This window comes from Platalea leucorodia (genome assembly GCF_965183815.1).
Source record: "Platalea leucorodia genome assembly, chromosome: 4".
Taxonomy (NCBI): domain Eukaryota; kingdom Metazoa; phylum Chordata; class Aves; order Pelecaniformes; family Threskiornithidae; genus Platalea; species Platalea leucorodia.
The window spans coordinates 127,270,839-127,298,052 of record NC_138826.1 but is presented as its reverse complement, the minus strand read 5'-3'; the positions used below and the strand labels follow the sequence as shown (position 1 = coordinate 127,298,052).

At 46.9% G+C, this 27,214-nt stretch overlaps 1 protein-coding gene across 6 annotated transcripts in view; it reads right to left on the bottom strand.

Annotated features, from left to right (window-relative positions):
* PPP6R2 (protein phosphatase 6 regulatory subunit 2) overlaps positions 1 to 27,214 on the bottom strand; it is a 111,663-nt gene that overhangs the window by 52,710 nt on the left and 31,739 nt on the right. For all 6 annotated transcript variants that reach the window (XM_082308183.1, XM_082308178.1, XM_082308182.1 and 3 more), the window contains 2 exons: positions 8,954 to 9,199; positions 398 to 584 (listed from right to left, as the gene is read on the bottom strand). In XM_082308183.1, the coding sequence (XP_082164309.1) occupies positions 398 to 584; positions 8,954 to 9,180 (414 nt within the window). In that variant the 5' untranslated portion in view covers positions 9,181 to 9,199. The remainder of the gene's footprint in view (positions 1 to 397; positions 585 to 8,953; positions 9,200 to 27,214) is intronic.

The following is a 27,214-nucleotide window of genomic DNA, read 5'->3' as shown; positions in this document are numbered from 1 at the left end:
TGTTCAGCGCATGTTTCCAGCACCCTTTTTACAGGCATGAGACTGAGGCATTGCTTAGGTAACGAGATGATTCTGGGCAACGATCAAAGGAGGCATCGATAGGCCTTTGTACAAAAAATAAAGCTTGAGCTGTGGCACAGGAACATCCCAGCTACTGCAGATCTGAACCCAAAACTATGCAAAGGTGTCTAGATGAGCCAGCAGCTCCCTCAACTGAGGAATCGGAAGAACTTTCCGAAGCCTACGTTTCAGCTCCAGTCTTAAAGAGTAGAGCGAGCTATTTTTCAGCTCTAAGAATACCATGAGATCGCGAGGGTAGCAACGATACTGCCGTACAACACCAACAACGTTAGAGAATTAATTTGTGCTTACGTATCAGGACAAATCTAATCACTACCTGTTCCGTTTTTCTTGCAATGAGATTCCCAATAGTCTTACTGAAGAAACTGGCAAGCAAAGGGTTCAAAGGAGGCTCGTGATCCAAGAAGTCATAGAGGATATTCAGCAGCGTTTCATCCCCTCCCAGCTTGTCATTGATCTGCGGCACATCCGAGGTCAGCAGTTCACAGGCTGTGTTTGGATACCTGCGAGAACAGAACCAGAGCAACTAAAGGTGAAATGAAAACTCTCAAGAAAATCGTCCCTTATTAAAATTATAAAGTAAAGAGTGGGAGGATCGTCCATCCTGGAGACAGGGGGGGAAAAACCAACCCAAAAGCACACAGGAGAAATGAGGGTCTCCTACGTTAGTGGCACATTTCATAGAATCATAAAATCGTTAAGGTTGGAAAAGACCCTTAAGATCATCGAGTCCAACCGTTAACCCAGCACTGCCAAGCCCACCACTAAACCACGTTCCCAAGCACCACGTCTATCCGTCCTTTAAATATCTCCAGGGATGGGGACTCAACCACTGCCCTGGGCAGCCTGTTCCAATGCTTGACCACCCTCTCAGTGAAGAAGTTTTTCCTCACATCCAACCCAACCCTGCCCTGGCGCAGCTTGAGGCCGTTCCCTCTCGTCCCATCGCTTGTTCCTGGGGAGCAGAGACCGACCCCCCCGGCTCCAGCCTCCTTTCAGGCCCTTGCAGAGAGCGATGAGGGCTCCCCTCAGCCTCCTCTTCTCCAGGCTGAGCCCCCCCAGCTCCCCCAGCCGCTCCTCCCCAGCCTTGTGCTCCAGCCCCTGCCCCAGCCTCGCTGCCCTGCTCTGGCCACGCTCCAGCCCCTCCATGGCCGCCTTGGGGTGCGGGGCCCAGCGCTGAGCACAGCATTCGAGGGGCGGCCTCACCAGTGCCCAGCGCAGGGGCACCATCACCTCCCTGCTCCTGCTGGCCACACCAGTCCTGATACAAGCCAGGATGCCACTGGCCCTCTTGGCCACCTGGGCACCCTGCTGGCTCATGTCCAGCGGCTGTCGACCAGCACCCCCAGGCCCTTTCCCGCCGGGCAGCTCCCAGCCGCTCCTCCCCACGCCTGCAGCGGTGCCTGGGGTTGTTGTGCCCCCAGGGCAGGACCCGGCCCTGAGCCTTGCTGACCCTCACCCCGGGGCCTGGGCCCATCGCCCCGGCCTGGCCAGGGCCCTCTGCAGAGCCTCCTGCCCTCCAGCAGATCAACGCTCCCGCCCGACTGGGTGTCCCCTGCAAACTGGCTGAGGGTGCCCTCCATCCCCTCGCCCAGATCATCAGTGAAGATGCTGAACAGGAAGCCCTATTTCCTGCAGCACATCACGAGGGGGTTTTAACCACTGAATTATGCATCTCAGCTGCCTTCAAACTGCACTTAGTTCTGATTTTTAAAAGTGATGCTTAATCACTTTCAATACACTTAAAATCTCTTAAAATCTTTTAACATGAATCCATTTGCGCAACTAAAATTAACCCAAAAATTGCAGGTTGACTTGAAGGATGCATATTTTAGCAGGTTTCTGCAACATTTCTGTAAATTATTCTTTCCACTACTGCAGCTGAATTGAACATGAACATTTTTTTAAAAATCGAGGATTAGAATTTAGAGGCAGAACATTAGATCTAACACAAAACTCCTAGCAAATGAGCCTACACTATGTACAAGCAAACAATTCACGGCCCACCTTTTGAGTTTCAATTTTTCAGCAATGTCTACAGCCTTCTGTAAAATTAACTTGTTTTTCAGAAAATACTGCTGTGCCTGGTTTAGATTATTTTGCTCACTTAAATCTGAATATGAAATTATATTTGACAGCTACTGAAATCCTTTCTTTTCCTGACCTTGTTTCTTGCTCCTCCAGGTGGTGCTTTTAGAAACAGGTCACGTTTAAGATCAGAAAAGGTAATAACATGTTTATAATTAATAGTATAATTAGACAAAGTCTCCCATATCAAAGCGCATACGTACAAAACATAATCTGAAGTCAACACAAAAAACCCGCTTTCTGGGGACTGTTAGTTTGGCTAAAAGACTAGGTTTCTTCGGGTTGAGGTTCCACCTGAGAAGCCAACTGTACCGTAGAGCAGCACGGCGCTGGTCCGCAAACGTTTCACTGATTCAGTCTCTCCGCCACTCACGCGATGAAGGAATTAATCCGGGGATGGGAGGATGGCTTGCAGGCACGCTACAACGCTGAAATTCATCTAGCTTTTTTTTTTTTTAAAAAAACCCTCATTTCAGCGTTTCATTGTTAGGTTAGTGTCGTGATTTCATATTCTATCTACTGTCCATCCATAAAAAGGGCTCCAGAGAACTCCTTCGAAAAAGACCTATTCACCATCACACTGAGGTTATTGTAGCCAGAAACAGCCGCTCATTACTGCTGCGAAATTCAACCTCGCTCTGAACTTTAACGTTATTTTCACAGTTTCAGTGATCATAGAATCATAGAATCGTCAAGGTTGGAAAAGACCCTTAAGATCATCGAGTCCAACCGTCAACGTATCACTGCCAAAATGTGTATGATGTATATGATGTATAGAGTCAAAAGGCAGCTGGACTTTATTTTTCAGCCATGATTTACTCTTACCCACTAACTGTTGAAGCCTCGGACAGGGCCTGCTGGGGTGGGTCAGCAGCTCTCAGCACAAAGCAGCGATTCTGACCACCGAACCTCCCGCTGAGTGCCAGTTCTCATCCACGCTTCCTAAAGCAGCTTTGCTTTGTTATCAAGTGATGCAGATTAAAAATAAAACCCGTCCCTGACAGTTTGAGCATTTTCCGTCTGTAAGCAGAGCTGGTTATCTTTTTTTTTTCCCCCAAAAAAAGCAAAAAGAAAATTTCCTATGTATTTTAATAATGGCCAACTAAATTAACAGGGTTAAAAACCCTACAGAATGTTCTTGCTGCAAATGCACGTTCATTCTCTAAGTCGCGCATTCACCTTTCAGCCAAAAATTGTGCCATTCCATACGAGCCAAACCCCACAGATTTCCCACTTCCAGTAATTATGCAAGGTCTATCGCTTTTTGTAACTTTAGACGCAAGCCAACTCAACGATCAATATAAAACACTCCTGCAAGAATGTGACTGTTCCTACAACACAAAGGGAATACCTTCCCTTTTGTAGAACAGTGAGGCTGCCTCCAATACACAGCACGGTATTTTTTTCCTAGCGTCATTCTCAAAGGAAAAAACCCACGCAGAACAGAGCTGCGGCAACGGCCGGTAACGCTCACGTCCCTACCACCTTTGCAGTAAGAGCTGTGAGCGTGTAACAGAATCTGGGTTGCAGCATTCATCTGCTGTGGTTTTCTCTCTGTTGGAATGAGTTAGATTTCTGCTCTAAACCTCATTAACAGAAAATCAAGAAGAAATCTTAACAGAACCTCCCGAACTTGCAACGGGACCCTCTGCTCTGAGCTTTGATCTCCCACCGTCCCAGACACAGCACGTGTCCCACACCTGGCAACGGTGCCTAAGCTGAAGGCCACCTACCAGGGAAGGAAGAGCGGAGTTACTGTAGGTCCTTGGAAATGTCAGCTCAGGTCTTGGACTGACAAGACTGACACGTGGATTGATGGAAGTCATACAAAAGGAAGAGAAAGGACAAATATTGTGTCGTTCTGTGAATTCACGGTATGCCCACATCCCAAGCACAGCACGTTTGAGCATGCCATCGTGTAAAGACACTGCTAGGACCACTGTCAGGGACGGACACCAGGAAAGGAAGACCTCCTCGTTTGATCCCACGTGGCTGTTCTTGGCATTCGCACCTTTCTGTGAAGAGACCTCAGCTCTGTCTCCGGCTGACTGTCCGCCTGTCTGTCCTTCCCAGGGTACCCAGAGCTACGTACAGCCGCCTTAACCGGCAGGACGCTCTGCCGGCCCTTGGCTCTGTTCAGCTCACAGCTCAAGCTGGAGCCTCCTCACAGTTATTATGCTTTCAGGCGCATCACTCTACGCCCACCTTTACCCTAATAATTGTTACTGGTTTGGTTTTGTTATATTCATTGAATAGAATTTTTATTTTGGAAGAAATTCCACAGCTCAACCTTCCCAATTTAAACCTTACTTTAACTCATGACAGTTCCATTTGGTTCTCAACAAGGAAACTACTTCTTGCCGTGGTAGTATATGAAGGGTGAAGACAAGTGTTACAGGACGGCAATAAATACCTTTTCCAGTACCTCCACTGAATTGCTTTGTGTAGAGCCTTGTGCTTTCCATCGCGAGCGCACGCTTGCATTCACATCGTGTATTTCCAGCACGCTGCCCACGAGGACTCCAAAGCCTGCCCCAAGACGTAAAAGCCCACTTGGAGCCCGTCAATGTGCCCACGTACCTTAGGCCACCAGTCATTACACAGTCGGCACTGACTGTACTTGCTTTGGCCACATACCATCATGAAATCCTTCCACCTTTTAACTAACCTAAGTGATTTTACTTTCTACGTTTATAATCCATCTCCCCTCTTATTTCACGTGTGAATACATCAAACAGCACAGGACTCAGTAGTGCAAAACCAGAAAGCTGGAACCGGCCATTTTTTCCTCACCTATATTTCTTCTCTTTAAACAGTTATTAACTGATGACAGAACCCTTCTCTGCTATCCCGTGACAGCTTGTTTTCAACAGTCTTTGATAAGGGACCTTATCTTTTCCGGACTGCACTTGTGCCACATTAGGCACATCCCCATTATCCAGGCGTTTTGCCGACTCCACCAAACTCGGCTCCTGACCTGAAGCCCGCCTCCCCTCTACAGAAGCAGCACTGGGCGATGGCCGAGCGCCTGCATGTCGAGAGGTGGCGATGAATCATAACGCTATACCATAAACGTTTCCATGTGCACAATGCAGAAGCCAGATTTACTGGCTCACAGACCCTTCTTAAGAACTGGTGTCCTATTTGCCGCTTCCATTCCACTGGTTTTAAGGTTGACCAGGTGAGCAATTTCATATCTGAATTCCTTTAAACCACTCGGGTGAATGCCAGCCAGTCCTAAAAATTATTCTCCTGATTTTGTCCCACAGATGCTCCAGTTTGAGACAGTTTCTCAGACTCCTCCCCCGTGAAGGAGGACACCTCTTGGGAGCCTCCCGAGAAGCCTCTGAAGTGAGCACCAACACAGACAGTTTCATCAGATTTTCTGCTATGGTCCTATCTTCCTTTTCACACTTGGAGCACCCACCCGCCCTCTCGGAGAGGCTGCCTTATTTTGATGCGTTTAGAGTATTAGTGGGTTTGCCTTTAGACCTTCATCCAGTCTCACAGACTAAGTAGCCACAATATCTTTTTTCCCTATCCGGACCCAACTTCCCTTCTGTGAGGATGTACCCGTACCTGTAACGGGTTATTTGTTTTTAACCAAGCCAGTTTTCTACATTAGGATTTTTTTTAAATCTTTGTAATACAAGCTCTGCATTTACCACGAGCCACTACAATGTTTCCAGGCCAGCTGTGAGCTTTTACCCTTTCGCAGCACCACTTACTTCCTAACTAGCCTCCTCACATTTATGGAGCTCCATTCCTAAAAGTTAGAAAAACAAAGCCCAAGCCCTTGATAATGCTGTTTATGTCTTTTTTGCTCCTACGAGGATGTTAAATCCGAGTACATTATGGTTACTATTACAAAGTGATTTTACAAGTTACATTTCCTAGAGCCCCCAAGGGTATACGAAGAGTTATTTCTCCTTTTTCTGGCTCATTGCTCCATGCAAAAGGCATTCGCGATTCCTAAAAACTCGCGCACCGTGCCTGCCTGTGATATATATCCTGTCAACGGGGGGACAAATGAAACCTCTCATTGTTATAGCACGTTCTGCTCTTGCAGCCTTTACAGGCTCCGCGTTTCAGGCAGTCCGATCTAATACTTCACCCTTTCTCTTCAGGCACGGCATCCCAGCCCCTAAGGTTTCCATGCTGCAGCCAACGTCTCTCACTCGACACTCAGCGCCCTATCCCCCGCGGCCCGCTCTTACCCTACCAGGGTCTACTCTGCCTTTCCTAGAAGCTGCGTGGTCTCAACAGGTTTATGAGACACCCCAGTATGTCAGCAAGTTCATTGTAAGTAGCCATTCCCGTTCAAATAGTTTATACGCTGCTTTGATTGCTACAGGTCTTCATCGGGTTGCTTCGTTTTGCATGCCATGCTTAGATGGGGATTTACGGTCGAGCCTTCCTCTGCAGTTTCCGTTCGGCACTTCCATCCCACCGACGTTTCAAGACTAAAGCATGCTGGTGATTCCACCTCCGCAGCGTGCATCATTCCGAGCTGCGTGTCCTTCCAAACCTATCGAGTTTCTCCCTTGTTCCAGTTTAAAAACTTTCATAACCTTTTCTTACGAGCCAAAAATTGGATTCCATTTGGATTCAGAGTCCGTTCTTCCTGCTTAGCCTTTATTTATTCCAAAAGCTTCCCCAGTTTCTCATAAGCTTAAACCCTTTCCCCTCTCCAGTGCCTCGCCATGCTTTGAAAATGCTTCTCTGCCTGGTCTACTTCTGGTACTGGAAGCATTTCCAAAAAAAGTACTCCATAAAGATCGGCTCTATTTGCCCTGGCAAGCAGGTCACCGCGCAGTCCGCGTTGCCATCAAAGACTCGCTTATCTCTCTACGGCACATAACCAGGCTTCCCATCGCTATAGCTGCTTGTGAGCAGGCACCTTACGGACCGCTCTTCGAAGAGGAAGGGGATATAATGCCATCACTGGATGAAGAGATCGGCGAAGGAGACTGCTAACTTAAGGCCTTCCCAACACAGGACTTTCTTCTGCCTCGCCAGGACCGGGGACCGCAGCCCTGAGGCTGACCTCCTCCCACCGCTGTCCGCCTTCGTGCCTCCTCATCAGCCAGCCTGGCCTTCAGCTGCCTAAACCACACACCACCTTCGAAAGCCGATGAAAAGGCGTGTAATCCCGCACGTGAAATTCAAGGACGCCTGGGAGTAAAGGCTCTCATACTGAGCTTCCCTCTTCATTTTGGTTTGCGTTAAGGATAGGTTAACGATTGGACTCAATGATCTTAAGGGTCTTTTCCAACCTTAACGATTCTATGATTTTGCTTCTTGAGAAATATTTGTTTGTCCCCACCTTTCCTTATTCCTAGTCTCTTCGGTTACAATACGAAAAGGTTTCCACTTCCACCCTTCAGCACACAGGATCAGACATAAACCATCTCACAGCAGCCACAAAAATCTCAAAAAGAACAGGACTTAAAAATACGGCCTGGTTAACTGAGGCAGTATTCTGCAGCGATAGGGACAACGTATGCGTTAGTACTGGCACGGTACTGGCACCCTCATCCTCTCCTCCAGCAAAATACACCCAGATGCCAGCAAAGGACCGCAAGTCTTGCACTGTTCAACGTTTCCTCTGATCGTTAACTTTTAGCACTAAGGAAAGTATTGCCCATCTTCTTCAACCCGACGTTTTGGGGTTGAGTTTGTCTCAGGTCGGCTGTGCAAACGGCACGGAGGAAGAGCTGCAGTAAGCACAGAGCCAGTCACCCACGAAAAGCCAGTTGTTCGGATAGGATACAGGAAACGCAAAAAGTCAAAAGACTGTTGCGTGCCACGTCCCTGGTTCAAAGCTGTCCAAAATTTGCATTTCTAGGACATCAGCATACAACTAATACTCCTGGTTCCTTCTGGGAGTTCACCTTTTAGAGCAGAAGCCTTGCAAAAGCAGCCATATAACGTTCGAAGTTACTACACAACGTACCTCCCGCCATTCGCTCACCGGGAAGCAGTCACCCAAACCCAGCCGATCAACTGTCTCGCCCAGTAACGAGCCTGGACAACGCTACCCTTTCCTCTGCGGATTTCACGCAACAGCAGCAATAACCAACGCTGATCCACTCCCACAGCGACAAACTTCCCGGGTTTATTTATTTATAAACAGAGCAGCCTTTTATTTTTACATAAACTTAACATAGAAAAACAAACTTCCCAAATCCAAAATGTAAATATTTTCAAGTATGCATTTAATTAAAAATGTATAAACACAACTTGATATGGGAACCAAAGACATCTAGAGTTTGCCGTCATAAGAAAGAGGCTCTTTACGGAGTTAGGCCCTCTCCCCACCTGCACGGACCCTGAAATCAGCAGGTTTTGCATACGCAGCACACTGAAAATATGACACCTTTTATTCACTGTACAGCCCACGTTCTTTTGTGGGCTTGACTACTGAAAACAAATTAAGTTCAGAAATTTATAACTCGGAGCAGAACGCTCTTTGTTTGCAATTTTGATAAAAACCTACTAAAGGCGCTTTTGAGATAGTGATTATTTTGCTTGCAAAGCTTTGAACAAAGAGTAAGAGATGATTTTTTTTTTTTTTTTAGACAAACTCAATGTTAAACCATTAAAAACAAAGAAATAAGCTTCTGAAAATTCACTACAAATAACAAAATGCCGTGAAATACTTCACAGTACTTGAAAGCCTTTTTCCCCAAGACTGACAAGGTTCCGTCCATCTGGCACCAGAGCATTTCCAGCATCAAGATCTCTCAGTTTTCTCCGTACAGGACAGAAAACAAATACCTACTTGAAGCGGACCTTCTCATCCATATCCACCGGGGGCTCATGGGTGATGAGGTTGACCAGCTCCTCCATGCAGTGCTGCTGGCAAAGGAAGTCCAGCAGCTTGCGGTTCTGAGCCTTGCACTCCTGTAAGATGTCATCTTCGTCCATCAGCTCGTGAAGTGTCACATCTTCTTTATCCAGCAGCTTGTCCACATGCGATGTTGTGTTCAAATCAAACTTCCAGAACATGTTGATGGGACACAACTAGCTGTAACGCAAAAGAAGATGAATTAATCACCCACCTTTGCTATTTATTCCTCCTTTACAGTTCTGAGCGGAATACCTTCATACAGCTGCCAGCCAGCTTGTAACGATCAGCTCAATTCTGTCAACAAAATCAACAAACTTTTCGCACAGGAAAACTAACGCGACTTAGATTATAGCTGTATAATATCAACAACGGACACGATATATGCATGAATTAACTTTAAGTGCAAGTAGCTTGAACTAAAGAAAATCAAAGATGATGTTCATACACAGAAGTGCTTTGCTGGATTAGAGCCACGGCTGGTCACAGACAGGGAAGCCACGCTACTGCACTATAACTGCATTAAAGGGTGTGGGGATTTTTGTATGATTTGTCTTTCAGAGTCATACTCATCAGCCAAAACTGCCACAATCTGTGATTTATGTGAGTGGAAGAAAGGCCTCCAACGTATACATAACAGCAAGAGAGAAAAAGAGTAGACCATAAGTGGAAAGTATTAAAAAAACAAAAACTACTGGACGCTGCGAGCAATAACAACATCAGCAAACCTAGAGCTGAACTGCTAATAAATATAACCTTGTGGAACACCAGAATATGCTATTAATCTCATAGGCATCAAGTGTAAAACTGTGAGTGGTCTTTTGTGGGGCAGAAGAGCGTACTTTGGTTTTATACACGTAAAAGCGTGCGTGTGCGCAGTCTGCACCGGCAAGGCCGCAGGTCCCTGCAGGGCCGGGGGCCGGCGGGACCGCTGACCTCCCCGGAGCCCACCGAGCAGGTCACTGCACTGCACCAGCTGCAGGCAGTTCCAAAACTCTGAACCCTGACCTTACTGGGGGAAAAAATACAGCTTCGAGACTAGTGGTTTATATTACCTAAAGGGCGTACAGATGGGCAGCTAAAATCTGGTCTGTAAAATAACGCCCAAATTCTATTCTTGGCCATTCTAAAACACTTAACAACCTCCGCACACTCACCTCTTAACCAGGGTCCGCGCGTTTTGCTACGGCCTGGGATTGGGACGTACGGGTGTTTACCAATAAGAGGAATGGCAGAAGGATACTGTAAGTCAAAGCTCGAAATAGAATCTGAAGGAATGGCCTCCTTTTCCCGCACGTTCTGGACCTCAAGCCCTCGTAAGTCCCTGCTGAAAGGAGACCCTCCTCACCATCACCTTCCTTCACAGGAAGTTTCACACGGACATTTTATATCATCCCAACTAAATAAAAAAAAAAAGAATTCATACAGTTCTCTGCCAAAGCAGTCAAGTGAGATAGTGCACGTAACAAAGAATGACAAACCATTAGAGACCGGCCTGAGCTGGAGCCTAGTCCCACAAAACCAGTGGGTTACCTTTCATTACAGCGACCAAACCCTGCCCCGGCCGCGGTTTTGGCCCCCTCCAAGTCTCCCCGGCAGCGCTGGGGGACCCCCTGCCCGGGCAGGGCCCCCTCGAACCGCTCGCCATGGCTCAGACCGTCCCCTCGCTGCATCTGCCGCGCTCCGCGGGAGGCGTCGGCGCGTGACCGGAGTCAGACGCTGCATTTCAGATGAGGTTTCGCTATTGCCATGTATATTAGTAAGAATATTCCCCTTCAAACAATTCTTGCTAAATATAGAGCACTGCACTTTGTATTACTCATTTTCATCCTACTCTCACCCCTAACGCTTTCTTTCCTTTTTTGTTATCCTGCTTTTTCTCTATGTGAGCTCTATTAATTATCTTTTTCCAGTTAGCCTCCCCAATACACTTCAACTTTTAGAATAGTCATTAATTACACCAAAATAAGACAGTGTTCAGACTACTCCTAAGAATCTCTTCCAGTGGTCTTCCTCTTGCTTAATATTTTCTCTTATAATTCTGCCCTTTACCATCTCACCTCAAGATCTGGCCAACTCACCACGATTCCTCAACGAGCCATAACCCTTCACAGTCCTGCTCTGGCTATCATACCAAATAGCTTAATGATCTCCACAAAGAAACAAGATTTACTGCATTTCTTTTATGTAGAGTATCAGCTGCAAAGAAAGAGCTCAGATTAGTTTGGCACGATTTAAATTACTGATTTGCATTTCATTTTTCATTGCCGTATCTTTTACTGTTCCCTACAGGGAGCACAGAAGGAGTAATCTCAATTCTTCCCCGGTAACACTGTCCGTATCTTCAGAGAGTACAAGATAACTCCAAATCCTCATCGGTAGACGTTTGTACTTCAAAAAGCAGCTAAGTCATTTAAGTGGGACTCTGAGCACGGCCTTTCGTTCCTGGCTGCCGTTCCGCGCTTCAGACTGTTCTTCCCCCGACACCGGCTCAGCCTCGCTCGAACCCCCCGGCTCTGCTGCGTCTACAGCAGCCCAAGGGAAGGGCAAAAGGAGCCGCGGAGGGCAGGAGCCCCGGGCAGGGAGAGCCCTCCCACTCCTGGGTCCGCGCGCTCCGCAGGAGGTCGGGCGCAACGAGAGACCGCGACGAGACGGCATCGCGTGGTAGGCTGCGGGGATCAAAGAGCCTTTCAAGAAATAATCGTTAACATGAAAGAAAATAAGAGAATAACTGTCATTCCCCATTGACCAAGGTGGTAAACACTGCTTAAACAAGATAAACGTTCCGGTAATGATATCATTAAGCTAAACACATTTTATAAAATGAAGTAAATTGGACGAGAGATGTCAGTGTGCTGCATTCCCAGATTATTTGTACATAAGCATGTGATTTCATACAACAGGAGCTCGAGGCTTTTTTTAACCTAACCCACATTACTATTTCCGCAGCAGCAGGAACACTTGCTCCAACCATTCATTTTGCTTTCCCCAGCATCCAAAAATGTTACCACGCCTGATCTTTTGCCAGTTCCACTGCTTGCATAAGTACATCTAAGACAGAATTCTGAAATTATCCTTTTTAAAAAACAAACAGAAAACAACACTTTTTCCCCCTCCAGGAAGGCTTCCTGAAGAAGGGGGCACTGCTTTCCAGGTACCACAGCTGGGCAATTTAAATGGCTACGTAAAGACCCACATCTTTTAATGACACGTTTAAATATCTGGGTCCCTTGCAGTATCTTTCACACTGAATCTCCAGCTGAAGGGCTTATACAAACTACTAAATGAAACACATTAAAAGAAACACTATTTTTTAATTTATTTTTACCAATTAAGTTATTGACGTGCATTTTCTGCCCTACCTCAGTTCAAGGATTCTTCACGTGTGCGTGTATGTGTCTAAGGACCTCTAAAAGAAAAAGGATTACCTTAGGAAATTAAGGCTATTTTTCCCTTGGAATAGCTCTGTTACCCAGGATATTTGATAACAAACTCTCTGCAGCTCCACTCAGTGCTTCAAAATGTGTCACAGCTAACTTTCCTATTTCAGAGAGCTTTTTTCCATGTCAACGTAATTCTTTCTTTTAATGTCTTTGTCTCAGAGACTTAGAAGAACTCAAGAAAATCTTTGCAGGTTTGTCTTTTGTGACACAGCATTGCCGGCACGTTGAAGCCCTATTTGAATGGACTGGTGTTGCAAGACTTGATTAGAAAGGGAACACTGAAGCTATGAGCTATCAAGCCAGAGTGCAGCCTCCTTTCAGCTTTGTCTTCCCGCAGTCCTCCTGTACGCCACATTTACTCGCTGGCTTTCGACTTTTTGAGGTTAAAAAAAAGCACTTTTTGAGCATGTTGAGGTAGAGCTCACATACACATCATGGGGAAGTATATGGCCTCGAGCCCAGCAGAAACAGAACTGAGATCCTGATGAAGCATCACATCTAGAAGACCACTTTATACTTACAAAGTTCCTTTTAAACATCAGATGTCAACCACTTCTAGCCAAACCTACAGCATCACGTTTCTTGCAAAGCCACCTTTACGAGAATATCAAGGCCACAGGCTTTACTCATGGTGGGCCCAAGCTCAGTTAGGGGAGGAACGTGGCGGGAAGCTGTCCAAAACAAAGGCTTACCCAGACCTCCATGGCCCGTCCACCGCCATTTCCTAACGATCTTCCAGACCGCCAGGTTTGTTAGCTTAGGTTGATCCTCGTCTTTTGGGAACCAGTCCCCTCCATAAATAGCACAAAATACGTCAGAGAGAGAAAGTTTCTAATTTGAGCTGTTTAAATCAACAGTATATTGAAATTTTAAAAAAGTTAACTTTTAGCATTGCAGCAGCAAGCAGGAGCTCCTGCATCTGTCCATTCAGCTACCGAAAACGCACTCAAGTAACTGAATTTCTGAGTTAGGAACAGACATCTGAATTTTCAACCTACGTGACATTTCTGTGACAGTAATGCTGTTTGGCTGTATAGCGTGTTCGTTACAAACTGTTCTTCAGACATTTTTAACTAACTGTGCTTAGTTATAAATTCACCGAGGGAAAAGCTGACATAAAAGGCCTTAAATTAAGAATGTTTGGGTGCACAGTTAACCCAAATGCATATATATTCCACACATATACGTGGAATACACACGTAAATCTCCCTTTTCAAATTCAAACCCATTACAAATCTGTCAATTCTACAGTTTTTCAAAGCTTTTTATATATATCTATAGGAAAAGCTGTCTAACCTATAGGAGACGCGCTGATAAGCTGTCCTTAGGAACGGAGCCAGCTCTTTCCTCAGCACGGAGCAGGCAGATCCCCCTTCCCCACCTCCTCCTTACAGCAAAGGTTGAGGAGAATTGCTGAGGAGTTTGGCCTCTCCCGGTCCTCGCCGGTGGAACTGGGCCTCTGGAAGACACCGACGCAATTCCCAGTGTCCTGGGACTGGGATGGGTGCAGCTGCAGCCAGCTGGGGAGGGAGGCCGCCCTGCAGCAGTTACTCTCCCACCACGTTGCCCCAAGCACATGCAACAACATGAGCCTTCTTCGCCCTCGCTCCAGCCAAAAAAAGCTCTTTCAGCTACAGTGACCTTACAGGCGACACAGCAAGTGAGATTTTTTAAATGACTGTTTGTGGCATATTGAAACCAACAGCTAGGCCAAAGCAGGTGTCCAGGCAATGCAGTGAGGTTTTGCAATCCCCATAACATCCCTGCCAGCTTGAAAGTGGAACGGTAGCACACACAAAAAACCCCAAAGAGACGTACGGGCCACTTAAGGACCAGCAGAATGAGCCACGACCTACAGGAGCCAGATGAACTGTCCCAGAAGGCCACAAGCCAGGCAGAAGAGGGACAGTACGCTGCGGTAACACTGTCCACGGGGTCTGGACTACGGTGCCTCTGGAAGCAGAGACGTACAGCAAAGGCTGAACAAGGAGCTCCGAGTGCCAGTGAATTCATAGAGTCACAGAAGGGTTTGGGTTGGAAGGGACCTTCAAAGATCGTCCAGTTCAAGCCCCTGCCACGGGCAGGGACACCTTCCACCAGCCCAGGGTGCTCAAAGCCCCGTCCAACCTGGCCTTGAACACTGCCAGGGATGGGGCATCCACAGCTTCTCTGCGCAGCCTGTGCCAGGGCCTCACTATCCTCATCATAAAAAAATCTCTTCCTTCTGTCCAATCTAAACCTGCCCTCTTTCAGTTTAAAACCATTGCCCCTTCTCCTGTCACTACAGCACTTGGTGAAAACTCTCTGTTCTTCTTACCAGCCCCCTTTATATATTGCAAGGCCGCAGTGAGGTCTCCCCGCAGCCTCCTCCTCCCCAGGCTGAACCCCCCCAGCTCTCAGCCTGCCCTCACAGCAGAGCTGGGCCACCCTCGGAGCATTTCGGTGGCCTCCCCTGGCCCCGCTCCCACAGCTCCATGTCCTTCCCGTGCTGAGGACCCCCGAGCTGGACGCAGGGCTCCAGGGGGGTCTCCCCAGAGCGGGGCAGAGGGGCAGAATCCCCTCCCTCGCCCCGCTGCCCACGCTGTGGGGGATGCAGCCCAGGAGACGCTTGGCTTGCTGGGCTGTGAGTGCACATTACCAGCTCTTGTCCAATTTTGCATCCACCAGTATCCCCCAGTCCTTCTCCACAGGGCTGCTCTCGACCCATTCATCCCCCAGTCTGTACTGATACTGGGGATTGCCCCGACCCAGGTGCAGGACCCCGCACTTGGCCTTGTTGAACCCCATGAGGTTGCCATACGGACTCCTCAAGCCCGTGAAGGTCCCTCTCAGTGGCTTCCCTTCCCTTTAGCGAATCAACTGCAACACTCAGTGCCCTCTGCCACGGTGGTGAGGGTGCACTCACCCCACTGTCGCTGATGAAGACATTAAGTAGTATTGGTCCCAGTATCGACCCTTGAGGGACACCACTCGTTACAGGTTTCCACTTGGACACTGAGCCATTCACTGTAACTCTTTGGATGCAACCATCCAGACAATCTCTTACTCATCTAATAGTCCATCCATCAAACCCGTATCTCTGCAATTTAGTGGCCAGAATCTTGTGTGGGACCATATCAAAGGCCTTACAAAAGTCTAGGTAATGACATTTGTAGCTCTTCCCTTGCCCACTGACGCAGTCACTCCACTGTGGAAGGCCACTAGATTAGTCAGGCACGACTTGCCCTTGGTGAAGCTATGTTGGCTGTCTCTAATCACTTCCCTGTCTTCCATATGTTTCTATGTCTTCCAGGAGGATCTGCTCCATGAGCTTACCAGGCATGGAGGTGAGGCTCACTGGTCTGTAGTTCCCAGAGTCCTCCTTTTTACCTTTTTTTAAAATGGGCATGTTTCCCTTTTTCCAGTCACTGGGGACTTCACCTGACTGCCGCAACTTTTCAAATATGAGAGAGAGTGGCTTGGCAACTACATCAGCCAATTCCCTCAGGATCCTGGGACGGAGCTTGTCAGGCCCCATGGAGTTATGCATGTTCCTCAGGTCGTCTCAGACCTGATCTTCCCTGACAATGGGAAGGACTGCCTTGAGATTCAGGGGCTTGAGAGATGTGGGAAGAGTGATTACCATTGAAAACTGAGGCAGAAAAATTGTTGAGAACCCCAGCCTTCTCCACGTCAGTTGTCACCAGTTCTCCTGTCTTATTTATTGCAGGAGGGGCACCTGTGGATTTTATTTAATCTTCCCTGTCTGGCTAATGTACCTGTAGAAGCTGCTCTTCTTATTCTTCACATCCCTTGCCAATTCATTGAAACTTTGCAGACTGGAATGGTCCAGCAGAACTTTCCACACAAACATCAACGTATCCAGCGGCAGGCTGCTTGCAGCCGACGGCGGTGGCACACCATCACCCACACCCAGGCAGCACCGACAGGACAGAAGAGGGGACTCTTGATGAACCCCCGCTATCCCGTTTGTGGAAGCAGCAGGATACGTACACATACGTACGTGCATGCGTACAACACGTGCTGATTTCAGTACGCGTATTTTTGCTTGAAGCACACGCAGTCTTCTACAATGCACAACGTAACTGCTGAAGCACGTGAAAATATATTGAAAAATATATTGAAAAATATATTGAAAAAACAGAGGCCAGAAAAAAGTTCTACATGATGAAAGCTACACCCCTATGAATGCTCCATTTTGAGTTGTATGAAGAAACAAACTGGTATGTCTATAACATAATAAAAAACATTCATGATTACTTTAAAAAAAACCACTTGATAATCTAGAAAAGTAGCTGCCCCACTCTGCAATGCTTAGCTAATTAATTTTCTTTAATCTGCTTCACTGTAGGTAAGCCCTCATAACTAACAAGGCACTTGTTCTCTACGAGCTACGGAGAGCCTGAAGAGAAGCACTCACAAGAAACGGGATCTCCCCATAACGAACCGGAGCTACCGGGAGAAACTTCAGCAGCGTTCACCACCCAACCGCAGGCCACCGAACGGGGCCTGCCACAGAAAGCGGGGTCACCCCCCTACCGAAATGCTGGCATCGCCTCGTAGAGCCAGGGGCACAGAACGAGCGAGCCCTTTCTTCTGGCATGAGGAGATAAAGCCACCTCCTTTCTCTAACTCAAAAAGTGCACTTTGCCTCCTTCCAAAATGCTGATGAGAAAAAACGCCCACTGAGTAACAGGAAACGGGCTAAGAGAAACTGAAAACAGCCAGAGAGCTGCTGAGTATTAAGAACCCAATAAATGGTAAATGCAATTTCTTCTCGTGATACGGGACTTACAAAGACTCAACACCGTTTCCTGTTTATGCTGTCTTTAGGACACCTACTTAAACTTGAGGAACTTCTAAATAATGAAATATTAAACACTAGAAATCACTAATAAAGTTAAGGAATACAAGGTAACTGTACAGCAGAAGAGGTAGATGAAAAAACAGGACTATGAAAGAGTATCCTACTTTCCCTAGCAATTTGTGGCATTGCACATCCCAATAAAGAAAAAAAAAACAAAAACGAAAAAACAGGAAATGAAATCAAATCAGGGGCATCTTAGGGCAAAAAATAAAAAAATAAAACCCCTGCAGATTTCCAGGACAAAAGACCACAAAGACATGGATGCTGTCAACTTTAAACACTTCCAATTATTAAGCATTAAACAGAGTTCTGATCTCTAGCGTTGGCAGGCGCGGTTAACGCAATTTCCCCGCGATCTAACAGAGCGGGGCTCTCTTGGGCCTCTGCACCCAGCGTGAACGGGAGGGCGCTCTGCAGAGGAAAGGCACGTTTTACTCCCTGCTACAAAAGCTGGTTTGGGAAACGGCAGCGCTCAACAGACCCGTGTAGGGAAGTCAGTAATAAGAGGTTAGGAAATGAAGTACGCTCCGTTCACCGCAAGCAACTCGGTCGCTATCAAAGCCGGCGGCGGGCAGCTGTAACTGAACGAGGACGAAAGCAGAAGAGGCCCCGTCCAGAGCCTGGGCCTCTTCCCCAGCGGCCAAGGCACTACTTGCTGGTCAGCACAGGAGAAGGGACATCCTATCCACGCTGAATCACGGCGTGGTCTGCATTGTCTCCTCTTGCAGAGTTGCTGAATCTTCTTAGAGAGCTCAGCTTGGTATTTATGTCCTTTAAGTGTGAACTGCTTTCTGCATTCATTCCTTCACTCTTGTCGAGGAGGTCCCAGTCCTCAAAATAACAGGGCCGCAATGGCCCCTTGCTATTCCCAAAAACCTACCAACAAGAACATCATGACCGTGTTCAACATCCAACAAGCTACCACATCCAGGCCGCCTCTGCCTGCACAGCAGCAAAGAGGAGGGCACCCTACAAAGGAGGTGAGCACGACCAGCTGTGCCTCCACCAGCAGGCATCGCAGCTCTTCCCCCACGCTTCTGCAGCACCTTTTAGTGCGTTGTGGTGCTCAGAGACTTGAAAGACCAATTCAGCCAGGCGCACTTCGTTTAATATGTACTTCTGCAGAAAAGCTGATGAATGTCTCTCTCCTCCAAAGAAAACACACTTTTCCCACAACTGTGACTCTTGGCCTCACGCCTTATTGATGCGGTCTCATCTCATGGATAGTTTCACTTATCCAGATACAAAACAACTAAGAAGCATTAAAGTCTGCTAAGAGGACTCAAAGTTTATTAACCTTCGATTAGGTCCCCACTCAAGGGAAGGCTTGCTGCACAGCTCGAGCAGACGCTAACACGGTCTGTTACTGACATTTCTGATCAGAAAAGCAAAATAGCGTATCCATACAGTCGCGTGACTTCTCCTGCCTTCTTACCCTGATAGTCACTAACCTCCCATACACCTTCCTGGCACAAATAATAGTTAACAAAACAGACAGAAACAGAATAACTGCTTTGTCAACGACAGATACTGAATCTCTGTCACCACCAGATCACCCTACTCCTCTCGCTCTTTGACTATAACTGCTGAACCATTTGACCTTCACCTCTAAGTGACGAAGACTTGGGCTTCAGGTCTCGAGCAATCTCCGAGCGATCCGTTCCACAAAAGCCAGAAAACTCAGGAGATACAGACGGAACACGAAGACACGGCAGAAAGCAGTACAGAGAAACATTTCTCTAAGGTTTATAAAAGTCTGCTATACAAACACATACCAACTCATTTATGGTCAGGTAACAGATACTACTGCCCCTCATTAACCCTTCTCAGTATTTAAAGTTATTTATTCTGTGTCCAGAAAAGCATTAGCGTACAAGACAAGGAGACTCCCACGTGCTGGGAGTTTCAGGGATACAGCAGTAAGTAACAAGGCCAAACGCAGGAGCGCCAGAAGCAGCTCCTAACCTAGAGTGCTACAGGGATGAGAACACACTCGGGAGTTGGTTTTTGTAAGTATCTTTAATAGGAACAAAATCCTTCCCATTGTTACATTTCAACAAACTGCTTTTCCTTAGGTCTGGGTGATGGAACAGCCTATTCTGACATGAATAGCAGTATGGTAGTTTTCATTTTGAAAGAGCTTTCCATTTGAAGCTGAGTAAGAGGGAGAAGTTTGCCAAATGAAGAATGCCCATCCCCGCCCCAAGTTGTCATTTACATAAAAGTTCAGGGTGGACTTTTGATTCAACCTTTGATACCGCTTCCAGAATGCGTCTTCAGTGCTGAAAGCATCTTCCAGAACCGTCCGAGTCCCCCAGCTATCCTTTTGCAAAGTGTTTGCTTACCCTACTTTGAAACTACTGCTACTTTGCATCAACTTACTCCAGAAATGGAGGTTTCCAGGCACACTGGACACATTTTGGGTTTTTCCTACCCTCGATATCATAGAATCATAGAATCGTCAAGGTTGGAAAAGACCCTTAAGAGCATCAAGTCCAACCGTCAACCTAGCACTGCCAAGTCCATCTATACGATGTCCTCGAGCACCGTATCTATCCATTCTTTAAACACCTCCAGGGATGGAGACTCAGCCCCTGCCCTGGGCAGCCTGGGCCAGGCCCTGACAGCCCTTTGGGGGAAGGAGTTTTTCCCAATACCCAACCCAACCCTGCCCTGGCGCAGCTTGAGGCCGTTCCCTCTCGTCCCAGCGCTTGTTCCTGGGGAGCAGAGACCGACCCCCCCGGCTCCAGCCTCCTTTCAGGCCGTTGCAGAGCGCGATGAGGGCTCCCCTCAGCCTCCTCTTCTCCAGGCTGAGCCCCCCCAGCTCCCCCAGCCGCTCCTCCCCAGCCTTGTGCTCCAGCCCCTGCCCCAGCCTCGCTGCCCTGCTCTGGCCACGCTCCAGCCCCTCCATGGCCGCCTTGGGGTGCGGGGCCCAGCGCTGAGCACAGCACTCGAGGGGCGGCCTCACCGGTGCCCAGCACAGAGGCACACAAATACAGGGCTGAGAAGGAGGCCTCAGCTTCCAACATCGCTCCTGGCTGACGACAATCTCCCCTTCTGTAAATGAAGAGGCTTTTATGATTTTCTTGAAATACGGTAACTTCTTTGGTCGGGATTTCTTTCTTTCTTGGACCTTCTCGGAAAAAGCAAAGCAGTGCCCCGAAGGCGGCCTGCACGAGCGCCGAGACGCCTCGCCACCGCGGGAAGCGGGACGCTGGCACGCGAGGTACCACCCATCGCCGGGGAAACTGCCGCAGCCCTCTGCTATAAATTTCTTCACAAATCATCTGGAGTCACACCTGACATCTCACGGCTGATCATTATCAGTGAATACATTCTATGGCTAGGCCTGATCTTTTTAAACCCATTTGGGCTGGCAATCCAAAGTGTTCTCTGACCTTAAACCATACCAAAGTTTCAAATTGCTTGGAAAAGCACTTTTTAAACCGGTTGCTTTGAATTCACTGCATATCATTCCTCCTCCCACCCATGCTGAGCTATAAAATACAGTTGCCTCGTGTTCCCTTTCCCCATACCATCTCCGCGGACGTGGAAGGGGATACAAACTGCTCGAGCAACACCAGCCAGTTCTGAAAAACCAATCGCCTATGAAAAGCAGAAGAAGGGAGTACAGCAGAAGCAGCAAGACAACGTTGATCACAAGGCTAGAGTGCAGTAAACAACGAGTTTTAGCTGTCTACAGTGACTACATCATATGCATTAAAATCATTGCTTTAAGTTAAACTGAAAGAGGGCAGATTTAGATTAGATCTAAGGAAGAAATTCTTCACCGGGAGGGCGGTGAGGCCCTGGCACAGGCTGCCCAGAGGAGCTGTGGATGCCCCGTCCCTGGCAGCGTCCAAGGCCAGGTTGGACGGGGCTCCGAGCACCCTGGGCTGGTGGAAGGCGTCCCTGCCCGTGGCAGGGGGCTGGAACCAGGAGAGCTTTAAGGTCCCTCCCAACCCAAACCATCCTGTAATTCTAACTTAAAATTGTTAAAGAAGTACATGAGGATCATGCAAGTTAAGGAGCAGGATAAGTTAAAAACTTGGTGTTGTATACAGCAGATGAATTAAGAGAAAGCTGCACTGTAAGGTGATTTTTAGAAAATATGGAATTGGAAAGCTATATTATGTTTTTTCTGTACATAAGAAGTTAGAGTTAAGTCTCCGTCTTTGTTTTAATCTGTTCTCTACACTACAATAGTCAGTATCTTTATAAAAACTATTTAGAAACAAAAGGGTGCAAACAAAAAGGAGCATCTGGTAAAAGCAGTAACTTCTTAAAGATAATGGATAAGTTCCTTGGATAAACTCAAGGAAGAGAATAGAGACGTGAGTGCTTTTTGGACCATAACTAAATAATTACCACTCAAAATTAATCTGAATTTTCTAATTTTACTAACAATATTCCTTCCTAACTATTCAGTTATCTTTCCTTTACCTAACCTCCTACTACCAAAAGCTCGTTCCTGCCATCTACCACGGTTCACTTATTCTCCCCATCTTTAAGTTTCCAGTTTTGTAAAACTGGGGAAGTCCTGAGCTGCGCAAGGATGTTACAGAGATTAACAGCTGTGAACAGCTTAAAATAAGCTTTCCATAACTGGGTATTTCTTCACCAAGCTGTTATCCCCCACCACCGGCCCGGCTTTATTTGTAGCTGTGGCAAAGTTTGTTTGAGATACCAAGGGGCTGCTTACAGCCGTGCCGATATCCACGCAATCCCTCCTACCCCGCTTCTCAGGTTTCACTTTCCTTCCTTAAACAACGAGTAAAAAAGAGCTAAATCAGAATATGAGAACATGAGGATAAACATGTTAGGGTCAAGGTTCACGTTCTTGCTGCTGAAGATAACCCCCGCTATTGTTCTTTTAAAGCCGTTTCTAGCTCTTATATTGGGGGAAAAAATTGAAATGTACTCATTACAACTGCCACAGCGACACTTGTCCAGGCCGTAAGTTTTCATCGGCCGTGGCAAGGGCAGCAGGGAACAAGAGGCAGTGCTTGCGCCCGGCACGGGCAGACGCCGAAGGCCTCCCGGCTGCGGCGGGAGCCCGGGCGGCTCGGCAGGCTGGGAAGCCCGGCTGCGTTTGCACGGGCTGCTCAAGCCGAGGCAATTAGGCAGCTTTATGGAAGGGCAGCTCGGAGTAATGAATTATTAATTATCCTGCTCCTTAACTTGCATGATCCTCATGTACTTCTTAAACAATTCTAAGTTAGAATCACAGAATGGGTTGGGTTGGAAGGGACTGGTACTGACCTTAACACTTCCCAACTGTGTCCAAATTACATCAAAGAATCACTGTTGTTCACGCTTAACTTTTGAGTCAGGCTTTTTATAGATGTAAAACAAAAGATCCAAGCTGCTTATTTTCCAGCAGTTACCTCAACCACAGCGGCACAGCTGATACCCAGTTGCAGGTAATTTCATCTGGGCAACCCGTTTACCCAACAGCTTCCTCAAGATCGTAATTTGATTTACACCCAAAATGATCTAGGTATATTTTCAAGCTTTATGCAAAAGTAGCACCTTCCCTGTCCTCTGCACCTTTAACACTGTAATACCACAAAGTACGAAAAAGCTTTTATTGAAAGACAGCTACGGAGCAAGAGAGAGGGTCTGACAGCCTGGGCTGGGCCGGAGCAAGCTACAGACCGCAAAACAAGCGGCACAGAGAAACGGTCTTACAACTTATCACGTGCTCTGCCGTCCTATGACAACCATCTTTGGTGTCGAAATAAAATAAAATCCACAGTTCAGTCCCCTGATTTGTTAGCTTGCTTCTGTTCTTGCTTGGAGCTGCAAGAACCAGCCTTTTTGAAGGCTAGGTGTGCTCTATCCCGTTGACGGAACAAGCCATTGCGCTGAAGGCTGACACCAGCAGGCAGCTCCGACAAATCATCCCATTAAATACGAAATAAATAAAAGGACAAATTTCATATTACAATTCACAGCAAGAAACATGGCAGGTTCAAAACGTTTTGTATAGAAGATAGATTTGATTCATTTATGATAACGAGCAGCTTTTGAGGAAGGCGGGTGCTTTCCGCACACGGGGAGGAGGGACCATCAGTAGCCTACTAAGCAGATGGAGAACAAGCGAAAAAAGTGAACAGAACAGAGGTGGCAAAAAGTGTTCCTTGTTTAATGTTTTTAAACGGTACGTGGGTTAATTGTTGCAACTTTTTGTAAACTCCTCTTTAAACCTGGGTGAGCCAGGGAGGCCGGTCTTCCCAGCAACGTTTGCTCTCTGCAGCGCCTTCCTATCAGTAACACATCCCTTCCTCCTCCTCGGATTTTGTGGGCAAGAAATAATATACACAACTCTGAGGAGGCATGGCTTGTTTGCTTTGTAATTCTGTATCGGAACAGGACAACAGTGTTTCCTACATTTTTCTAAACAAGTTAAATATCACCACCTTTCCATTTTATTGTTAAAATTAACTGCATGTATCCAAAACGTACTACTGCCTAAAGCACTGGCGCATTCAGGTTTTAACCCAGATGAGGCCCAAACACAGAGCTACAAAAAGGAGAAATCCTGATGTCTCAGGTCTTAGTACTTTAGTTCGGGTCATCCATGTCAACAGTAAACTAGGATATCTGTTGCTTTTTCAGGCGGACTTCTCAAAGCCCTTCAAAATTGCTCGTGTTATTCCTGGAGTACCCCAGTAAAGGAGAAAAAGAGAATGATTTAAAGAAACAAGTTTTCTATAACTATATGCTGCCATTTTTGAGGATTAACTGCTTTGTGGAGAACATTTCTAAATTTGATACGTGTAGAATTAAACTGTCATTCAAACACCTGCTATTTGCCAACAATACACTGCAGGAATTTTTTAATATTTAGAAGGTATGCAGAGGCTTCAGTCAAGAAGCAGAAGAACACACAAAGCAATCCTTGGCTGCACACAGATTCTGGGGGAGAGGTTTAAAAACATAAAATTAAAAAAAAAAAAAAGTCCTCTTAGTATGTGCGTTTCAAAGCAACCACTACTTTTTGTCTTATTCCTTACACGCGCAGAATGCCAAGAGTCTCCTTCCCCTCTGCGAGGCCTGTGAGGACTGCCTCACCCCTTCTGTCTCGCTTCATCTCAGCCTTCCACTTATCACGGATTTCCACTCTGGGGCCCGGATTTTATTTTAATTAACAATTGTGTGGGGACAGGGGGTGGTGGTGTCTTTTTAAAGCCTTCACCCAAGTGCCATTAAGTTTGGCAGAAAGGCCTCTACCTTTTCTAGAAAACGTCCGGAGGAGCCTGCAAAAAGAATAGGTGATTAAAATTCACCGACTGAAGGACTAGTAGTTCTGTATCACAAAACTTACAGCATCTTGCAACTCTTCTTTGGCTAACCATTAAATAGAAAAATAAGACACTGCATCTCCTACTTTCCCTAAAACTTTGGGTGGATTTTTGTCTTGCTCTCTATCACCTGAATTCTATTTTTGCGCTATTTTGCCCCAGATTATTACTGCGGTCGGTTCTGTAGCCACCAAAGGCCACCCCGAGCCTTACTGACGTGGGCACGCACACAAAAACCCTCCGCGTTTTCCAGCCTTTCCGAATGCTCTCAGCACTCCAAGCCCAGTAAAAGCGAGCGCGGAGGGCCAGCAACCACCACAGGCAACTCCTTCTGGAAACTGGGAGGAAATTACCAAGACCTACTGATTTTTTTTTTTTTTTATTTAAGGCTATTTAAACCCATTCCTGATAAAACAAAACATTTAAGATTTTCCACTTAGTTACTAAGTGGAAACACATGGAAATGCTGAGAGAAGTACATTATCCTGCTTGTTTCCAGAAAGAAAGGATTTCTGACTACTCCTGACTTTCCTCTAACATCCCTTCTGTTACAAAAGTACAAACGTAACTCCAGCAGCTATGTCACAGCTGAAGAGTCTTCCTAGGTCCTATTTAATTCAGTCTCTTTAGTCTCGACAGGCATGGATTCCTGATGTGAATTTTAAGGGTTTTGGGTTTGGTTTGGTTTTTTTGCTAAGTTTTAATACAAAAATCTCCTTTATTTCCTCTATAAGCATAAATATTTTTAAGCTTTGCTACACAGAGCAAAAGAAAAAAAAAAATCTAGCTAATTCCCTCAAATTGCAGTCTCCGAGAAAGCTTTAGAAGACCCCTGCAAGCCAGACGGTAACGGGTCAGCGGGACTAGGTGGCATTCACCCAAGAGCTCTGCACCTTTAAAACACAGCTACCGAACACCTAATTGCAGGGAATAAAGTATCACTTTATTTAACCTGCTGAACTCGAAGCCTAAAACTAGCCTTTTAAGCAAACAGTTACACAATTTAAAAAACCCACAACGAAAACACACAGAGGGACAAGGACAGCGCGATCGATAGTTCAGCTGAATTCCCACACGGGCTTCTCCAAACAGCTTCAAAGAAAAGCTCGCTTTCTTTTGCGAATCGGCAGCTGGTTAAAACATAAGAAGCGAATCAAAAGCAATTTAAAAACTAGAAAAAGGCAGCAAGTAGGGTCCCAAAAGAAACAGTGCTGCTCAATGTATTTATACGTGATCTCAGAAGAAAGACGAATAGCCAGGTAGCAACATTTACTAGTGATAAAACAACTATTTAGCTTAAACCTACCAAAGCTGTCACAAACAGCTGCAGGATGATTTCAGGTTAATAAGTAGCCAGACAATGAAACTGCAGATTTAACCCAGTGCTGACAAAAGCAAAGTACTAATCCCGGGAGAACCGCCCAGCGAACAACGACCGCTGAGTTAGTTACTGCTCTGACCGGGGACCTGCAGCCAGCCGGTACGCTCACGGAGCTGCCCGCATCCTTATTATGGGCACGCTAGGAAAATAAATACCTCCAGGGTTTATAAACGTCACCAGCAGGTATCTGAGCAGCGACTGCATCGCTTCATGTGAATCTGTCTTTTTGAGAAGAGGACAAGCAGGGGATAAGCAATTTGCCCCTGTCCGCTATGTCCTGGCTGGCAAATCCTCTCCTCTGGGCTTGCTTCAGTCCAACCCAGGAGCCTTCTGGGACCAGCCGATGTCTGCAGCGGCCTCTGGTCCTCAGGAAGTCTCCCATTCTCCACCAGTTCTGAAGCCAGGCTGTCCACCTGCCCCGTGCTCATCTGAGACGTATCTCCCGCTCTCCTGGCCGTGAGTTTCTTTCCTGCTGAACTTCAGCACGCTCACGCTCTTCTGCCCGCCCCATCCCACGTTCCGGGACTTCTTCCCCCAAGAACGCCCCGATGATCCCAGGAAGGAGCCATCTCCCCTCCTTCCAGAGGGCTTCGCCTGACCTCCGTGCCACCGCCAGGACAAAGCAAACAAGCAGCCCTCCTCTGCGACGCACGGCAATCCTTTTGAAGAAACGTGACATTTTAACGTACAACTAGAACAGATCCTGTTTGTTACAGCCATTCGGAAATGATCTTGGGGCCACTGTTGAAGGATCTCAGTACAGAGCAGCAGCCAAAGAGGTAAAAGTAATGTCAAAAGTTATTACAAGAAGGAATGAGCGAGTAAACAGAAGGCATGACATCATTGGACTATCGCGCGTTCGCATCTCGAGTGCTGGTCTGGTTAGCTTCTCTCAGAAGAGACAGTAGAGCTCAACAAGTACAGCTGGTCTGATCAGCTTCTCCTAAGAGAGATTCAGCGGAACGAGAAACAGCACAGCTTCTAATGGAAGATGCATTAAACTCGACTTGATACGCGACTACAGCTCAGAAAAACAGCAGATACAGAGAAAGGCACGAACGGTATGAAGGAGGTGAACAGACAGTTCTTTACAGCTCCCTGGAAACCCAAGAATGGGGACACCTCACAAAGTCATCAGGCAGCCAACGCAAAAACAGGCAGAATGAAACACTAGCTGTGTTCCGCACGGGAAGAAGA